The following is an 8,254-nucleotide window of genomic DNA, read 5'->3' on the forward strand; positions in this document are numbered from 1 at the left end:
GAAAGCACTCTATAATTTTGCATCAAAAAATAAACTGGTTATTTCCACCTATTCGACTTTTCTTACATAAACTATTGATCTACTCATTTTGAGGGTTACTCCTTCAACTCCTTTCTACACTTTAATTTTAGAGTTTCTAGTATCATAACCATTCGAGTTCACACCCAGTAATATGATAGTTATTAATCTTCTTCACGTCATTTATCTTAAGCAAATGCTCAAGAAAAATTAACCTCAAACATCGAGTTCAATAGAATGAGCTAAACCAAGCAGTCATGCTATCTGTGTTATGCAATATTAAAGACCTGAAACCATTCCATTATGTCATGAGGTGAGTTAAACAAAATCAATCATTTTAAACAGGGCTCTCAAATAGATATCAGATATTCGATTGCTGTTACACCAACTATTAACACTGTTTCTGCTAGTCATTATGTCAAGTGACATTTTTCCTATGGCCTAATAATATAATGTTATATTGTAGGCAGAAATGTTGTTGACATTTTATTTATTGTTCATTGAACAACTGGTCATGTCTTTATCTACATAGACGGATATAGACGCACAGAAAGTCAAGACATTTTCAAACTTTTACCATCTGTTTTCGTTTGGAGATGAGAGAAGTTCAAACTGAGGTACGTATCAGGTTTTCGTTCGAGCTTGAAGATCATATTTGTATTCCACCGCTTTTCCATGTACAATAAACGCCTTGTAACACTTGACGTTGCTAAGAACACAGGTTATGTTGAGATGCCAAGGAAATAATACTAATTTTTGTAAGTACTGTAGGCAATTTTAACGAGTTCCTTGAATCGAATAGAGAATACTATTTTAAATATGAAGATCTATTGTATTTTAGTATTTGTGGATTATTTGAGTTACTGTACACTTGAATTCGTGTTTACACATATAACAGTAGTAAACTTGTATATGTACATTGAAAGCTGTCTCAATAAGTCATGAAACTCGCATCACCAACGTTTGGCTTTTGCCTTAGAATCTCACGGGTTTTATTATTGGACCATACAGTCTCTGACAAGTGACTGGTATACTCACTTTTAGTGAGGTAGCTAAATCAAGTTCGAAAACGATATCCGCTTTCAACGAACCATTTGGTGCTACCATGAAATTTTGTAGGAAACTACTTTGAGAATTAAAAAAGTCCTTCGTCTGATAAAACTACGAAACAACTGAAGAATATGAATAAACCATGATTTATTAATTTTAAAATTTTACATATCGGAACTTTTCTCCATAATTATTGTATGCAAATTGTAAAACCGCAAAGGAGTTTCTCTGTGGTATGTTAATCAAAGCCTTCAAAAAGCACTAAATTTCCCAATTCTTTTCATTGCTTGGGTTTAAGAACAAAAATTCATCCATTATTGTAAACTTTACTTTATTTCATGTGTTTCTACTCACAGTTGATAGTGTTCTTATTTCTCTGGTGCGTTGTGATTATTTGATGTATGGACTGTAGTGATGCATAAAATATAGTTTCTGCTTACTGATATCAAGTGTCAAGGTTCGTCTCTTTTACAATACACTTTTCGTTTATACTAAAATTCTGATTGCTGACATCAAATAATTGGATACGGATTAGCTAGATCAAACCTGCACTGTTTAAACAGTCGGCAGACCATAAGGATAAATAGCATTTAAATTTTAGTTCGTGCTTAATATTGTTGAGGATCGCAATTTGAAGGTCGCTGTATGTACCTATGATAAAGAACTAGTTAGCAAACTAAAATTCTGTTGAAAGGGATAATTTTTATAAGGTCGATTCACATCATTTGATACATTTAAGTCTAACACTCATAACACATACATTGTGTTTCCCATGATACGTACACATTTGCATGAGGGCCTATGTTAATATCATTCAATCTGACCGAGTGCCTATAATATACTATGTTTCTCAATTCTTAGTTACTTGATTTTCTAAATTATCATGGATAGGATATTGATACTATTGTAATTTTATGAACTCTAGGTAGAGTATCTTTACTAAAGCGACCAGCGTAAACGTTATTTGTCATATCTAAAAGTTCAACTAAAGTTACTACAATTTTGGTAAGCAGAGATGGACCAGTTGTAGTCCTCACACATCGATGGGAAAATTCAAACAAACAATACTAAATGAATTTTTACTACAATTTTGTTTACAAAACCTAAAGTTATGTTCATTTTTATGCAACCTTAGGAAGAATTAGAACAAGCTATCAAAGAAAGTGAAACAAGACTTATGATACTGGATTTTTTTGCGGATTGGTGTGGGCCTTGCAAAAGAGTCGCCCCGGAACTGGACAAAATTTGTGAAGAATGGGAAGATGTTTTATTCGTAAAATTAAATGTAGATGAGTTAGAGGTAGGTGTTGCGAATCTTTGGATCGTTCTCAAGTATGCTTATATATTCTTTTCATAATTGCTATGTAAATAAAAGTAATAGAAATTGTTTTGACCTACTTAGCGTTGCTTCCTTATAAATTGTGCCTATTTCTGAGTATACGAAGTGCCATTTATCCAGGCACAAAATGATTAATTTAAGTACGCTTACGTTATTTATGGATTAAGCAGATTGTTTTGAAACTTATCTTGTCGTCTATGTTCATAGTTAAATATGAATCTTCTAGCCTGCCAAATGGTGTAGATATTAAAACTTATTCATCTTTCTGAAGCACATGATGACAGTAACATTTAGAAAGGCAATGAAAGCTTAGTGGCTAAACCATCCAGTTATGGAATACAAAGCCTCTATAGTTTCTCCCTTTTGATGCAAATATTTTTCGCTGTCTTAATTCGTCTTGTTAAAGATTATTTTAATAACAAATCTGATCAACTGATTTTGGTATCCAATTTTTACCAATAAATATAGTTTGAAATTGGTTCTAGGGACTTTCATTTGTTCATCCTTCCAGCCAAGTCGAATGTGTATCAATAGTTATTATTTCAAGATATGTGTGGTTGGTTAACATTTGTGCTGTCCTTCTGAAACTTAGGTAAATAGTTGCAGTGTTTATATCTCAGTGGGAGCACAACCACCAATGTATGGATTTTATTCAGACAAAAAGTTCTAAATGTGATAAAAATTATGCAGTTGACTTCAGAACCAATCAATAGCTAAGTAACATTAAAATATGTCGAGAAATAACATCCTTGTACCAAAACTAAAGACTAAGCGTTAAATTAGCATTTTAAGTTTATTCCAGTCAACTTACAACGTTATTAAACTTGATCGATTAGTTAAATGTGGCTCCAATTTTTAGTGTACTTTTAAAAAGGGATTCTTAGTAATGCGGACATCGTTTATAACATTTTGATATTTTCATAAGTGATATATATGTATATATATATTTGACCATATGATGTTAGCTAGTAAATGCAATCCTCTTTGTCAAAAGTATGCATCTAGCATATCTCATAGTTATTTTCCTTTAAATGTATTCTTTTATCCGGGAGAGACAACTTTTAATACATTTTATGCTGCGAAATAAAACTGTGGTACACAGTCAAATGAGTTAGAGTCTTCTTCATTAGAATCCGAGTTTTATTCATGGAATTTGATCTTCCTTTTTTATTACTAGCAAGGCGATAAAAGCTCATACAAAAATGTTTCTATCTAAATTACTACTTTGGAAACAGGAGATCAGTAGAACTGGAAAGATATTTACAAACAGAAAGGAAAATAATCATAAAGAGGGCTCTTGTTGACTAAGATAAATTACGTGTCGTGTATTTTCTGTTAATCCTTATTACTCTGTTAGTTTATTGGTCTAGAAAAAGAACAGAAAAATATTAAGACATCAAATTAATCCACTAAATAGGTAATTGCAATCCGTTGTTGTAATATGGAAATATGGATTGTTTCGCCTTGCTCCAGTGGTACATCAGATGATGATATTTCCAGACAAAGAATGGTCTTACTAAAAAAGTCCACAGCACTATTTTTCCATGAAAACAGTTTTCAATTGCTTTCTGGCTGTTCAATTACTTTGACTTATGTCTTTATTATCTTTCTTCTACTAAACGGTTAAATAACCTAGGTTATTTCGCCGATTTCGGAAAACCTACAGTGGCTAAATACGTAATTATTCACTTTGTATTGGGTCAACCCTCAATTTGCCATAGTACTCTTTCCGTGAGACATTGGAAATAAAACGGACCATTGTTACCGAAAGTTAAGTCAAATATGGATAGGGCCATAATTTATTCAAACAGTATCTTCACGTACACAAGTAATAGAAATCATGGGTTCCGCTGACGACAAGAGTCAAGATAGGATTTGATGCAGACTATAAAATGACAATTCCTAGCAGTATATAAAGATAGAAAAATTACTCCATTAACAGACTGAGACATCGATTATTGGGCTGGTCAGACGGATGCCTATGATTCATATCCTTGAGAAGCATAATATTTTTAGTATTTGTTGTTATTAAAAATCAAAGTTTTTCCTAGGCATCATCGTCACTTATACTTTTATTTTCAGTCTGCAGCTGAAACGTATTCTATAGCTGCGATGCCTACATTTATTGCATTCAAAGGTGGCGAAAAAGTGGACGAAGTTGTTGGTGCGAATTTAGATAAACTGAGAGAGATGATTGAAAAATATAAATAAATAAATCACTGAGGTGAATGAAAAAAATCATTTCACTGAACATCTTTCTGTATCACAATTAGTCATATATTGCACTTAGTTACTATTATATGTAAAAGATAATTATGGATTCAGTGACGTTTAACCTTTAATTAAAATTGATGATATATATTTGTTAACACATGCATAAGAAGAAGTACTTTAGTTTTCATTAAATATATTCATTAAACAAATATTATATTTCACTACAGCTGATTTGGTTATTTTGTTACTTCTTGAGCTGTTTTCGTCTATTCTTATGGAGTAACTTGACTGACAATATCAATGTAAGTATCAGTAACAATACCGTATTATTTTTATTCTCAAAAACGAATGTATAAAAGCTAATCAATGTATTGTCACTCATCTTTAAAACAACGACTAGAAATGATAATCCACCAGATTATTAAAAGTGTGCCAACAAAAAGAATATCATTAAGGTAAATAACTAGTTTTGATGTTGGCTAATTGGAGACAAATGGAAGAAAAACTGGTTCCAGGGATTCTTGCCAATTGCCTTTCAAGCCATCGAGTGAATCTTACACTGATCATTGAGAGAATATTATACTTTTAAGGGAATCTATTATATGACAGATTAACTTAATGACTATATAATTTATTCTTATAGTAATGTGTAGTTTAATGTAAATTACTTATAATGCATCATCGTTGAACAATTAATTGTATGGAACTCGTCACTATACATAAACTTCATTGATTATGAAAAGGAGTTTGATCGTCAAGATCATACGGAATTCATACGGCAGAGGAAAGCCGAGGAACACATTACGTCGAGAAATGGAAGCAGATATGAAAAGAATGAGTAGCAACTGGAATCAACAAGAAAGGATTTCTCAAAACAGAGTTTGATGGAGAGTGCTGGCGGGTGGCCTATGCTCCTCAATGCCTATCGTCAGATGTGGAGATCTTCGCAATCTAGTCAACCACCAGAAGAAAGAGAAAGAAGAAGAGTAGGTAGAGTTGTTTGACTCCGGTCCTCACTCAGAATGCGTCAGTCAGCTGTTCTCCATGCACGACTTTGCAGTGTAATCTGTCGTATGAATTCCGTATGATGTTGACGATGTTCTCAGGTACACCATAGCGTCTAAGATGTTTTTATAAGGTTCCACTATCCCCACTATCAAACGCCTTCTCATAATGAATGAAGTTGATGTATGGTGACGAGTTCCACTCAACCGATTGTTTAACGATCACCCGTAGTGTCGCAATCTGGTCTGTGCACGACCGATCTTTACGGAATCCAGCCTGTTGATCTTGAAGTCGAGCATCTACTGCGTCTTTCGTCTGGTTCAGCAACACTATATTGAAAACGTTTCCTGGTACTGATAGTAGTATGATGCTATGTAGTTCTCATATTTGCTCAGATCTCCTTTCCTTGGTATCTTGATGAGGTATCCTTCTTTCCAGTCCGTTGGCACTTGTTCTTTTTCCCCAAATCTTCTTGAATAGAAGGTGAAGCATGTTTGGAATTACTTCAATGTCTGACTTCAGTGCTTCAGCTGGTATATTGTCAGGTCCTACCGCTTTCACACTCTCTATTTGTCTGATGTCCATCTTGATTTCTTCGATCATTGGTAGAGTGACATCTATGGGAAGGTTTGTGTGTGTTGCTTCGATGTCCGGTGGATTCGATGGAGCTGGTCTATTCAGCAGTTCGTCGAAGTATTCTACCCGTCATTTCCTCTGTTCTTGAATCTCCGTGATTGTCTTTCCTTCTTTGTCCTTGACTGGTCTCTCCAGTTTACTATATCTCCCTGATAGTTTCTTCGTTGTAGCATATAGTTGTTCCATATTTCCTTCTCTTACAGCTTTTTCCACTGTCGTTGCTAGCTCTTCCATGTATTTCTGTCCGTCTATTCTAATGCTCTTGTTCACTTGCTTATTTGCTTCTGTGCATTTAGCTTGTGCCTTGACTTCCTCTGTTCGTGTTCGACTGTTGCTAACTGTTGTCTTCTTGTTCTTCCTTTCTTCAATCTTCCTAGGCATCATCGTCACTTATACTTTTATTTTCAGTCTGCAGCTGAAACGTATTCTATAGCTGCGATGCCTACATTTATTGCATTCAAAGGTGGCGAAAAAGTGGACGAAGTTGTTGGTGCGAATTTAGATAAACTGAGAGAGATGATTGAAAAATATAAATAAATAAATCACTGAGGTGAATGAAAAAAATCATTTCACTGAACATCTTTCTGTATCACAATTAGTCATATATTGCACTTAGTTACTATTATATGTAAAAGATAATTATGGATTCAGTGACGTTTAACCTTTAATTAAAATTGATGATATATATTTGTTAACACATGCATAAGAAGAAGTACTTTAGTTTTCATTAAATATATTCATTAAACAAATATTATATTTCACTACAGCTGATTTGGTTATTTTGTTACTTCTTGAGCTGTTTTCGTCTATTCTTATGGAGTAACTTGACTGACAATATCAATGTAAGTATCAGTAACAATACCGTATTATTTTTATTCTCAAAAACGAATGTATAAAAGCTAATCAATGTATTGTCACTCATCTTTAAAACAACGACTAGAAATGATAATCCACCAGATTATTAAAAGTGTGCCAACAAAAAGAATATCATTAAGGTAAATAACTAGTTTTGATGTTGGCTAATTGGAGACAAATGGAAGAAAAACTGGTTCCAGGGATTCTTGCCAATTGCCTTTCAAGCCATCGAGTGAATCTTACACTGATCATTGAGAGAATATTATACTTTTAAGGGAATCTATTATATGACAGATTAACTTAATGACTATATAATTTATTCTTATAGTAATGTGTAGTTTAATGTAAATTACTTATAATGCATCATCGTTGAACAATTAATTGTATGGAACTCGTCACTATACATAAACTTCATTGATTATGAAAAGGAGTTTGATCGTCAAGATCATACGGAATTCATACGGCAGAGGAAAGCCGAGGAACACATTACGTCGAGAAATGGAAGCAGATATGAAAAGAATGAGTAGCAACTGGAATCAACAAGAAAGGATTTCTCAAAACAGAGTTTGATGGAGAGTGCTGGCGGGTGGCCTATGCTCCTCAATGCCTATCGTCAGATGTGGAGATCTTCGCAATCTAGTCAACCACCAGAAGAAAGAGAAAGAAGAAGAGTAGGTAGAGTTGTTTGACTCCGGTCCTCACTCAGAATGCGTCAGTCAGCTGTTCTCCATGCACGACTTTGCAGTGTAATCTGTCGTATGAATTCCGTATGATGTTGACGATGTTCTCAGGTACACCATAGCGTCTAAGATGTTTTTATAAGGTTCCACTATCCCCACTATCAAACGCCTTCTCATAATGAATGAAGTTGATGTATGGTGACGAGTTCCACTCAACCGATTGTTTAACGATCACCCGTAGTGTCGCAATCTGGTCTGTGCACGACCGATCTTTACGGAATCCAGCCTGTTGATCTTGAAGTCGAGCATCTACTGCGTCTTTCGTCTGGTTCAGCAACACTATATTGAAAACGTTTCCTGGTACTGATAGTAGTATGATGCTATGTAGTTCTCACATTTGCTCAGATCTCCTTTCCTTGGTATCTTGATGAGGTATCCTTCTTTCCAGTCCGTTGGC

At 34.3% G+C, this 8,254-nt stretch overlaps 1 protein-coding gene across 1 annotated transcript; it reads left to right on the forward strand.

Moving 5' to 3' along the window:
- The first annotated feature begins 606 nt into the window (after window positions 1-606).
- Smp_054470 (Thioredoxin, Trx2) lies at window positions 607-4,846 on the forward strand. Its single transcript, XM_018789713.1, has 3 exons — window positions 607-635; window positions 2,204-2,368; window positions 4,490-4,846. Exons 1-3 carry the CDS (start codon window positions 615-617, stop codon window positions 4,616-4,618), a joined length of 315 nt encoding a protein of 104 aa, XP_018655128.1. The 5' UTR covers window positions 607-614; the 3' UTR covers window positions 4,619-4,846.
- The last annotated feature ends 3,408 nt before the right edge of the window (window positions 4,847-8,254 follow it).

This window comes from Schistosoma mansoni, chromosome W (assembly GCF_000237925.1).
Source record: "Schistosoma mansoni strain Puerto Rico chromosome W, complete genome".
Taxonomy (NCBI): Eukaryota; Metazoa; Platyhelminthes; class Trematoda; order Strigeidida; family Schistosomatidae; genus Schistosoma; species Schistosoma mansoni.

What these genes read in the sequence shown, in the direction of transcription:
- Smp_054470 (XM_018789713.1), top strand. Translation starts at nt 615, where the DNA reads ATGAGAGAAGTTCAAACTGAG. An exon ending in TGAGAGAAGTTCAAACTGAG is followed by an intron (nt 636 to 2,203) that starts GTACGTATCAGG and finishes ATGCAACCTTAG; the next exon opens with GAAGAATTAGAACAAGCTAT. An exon ending in TAAATGTAGATGAGTTAGAG is followed by an intron (nt 2,369 to 4,489) that starts GTAGGTGTTGCG and finishes TTTTATTTTCAG; the next exon opens with TCTGCAGCTGAAACGTATTC.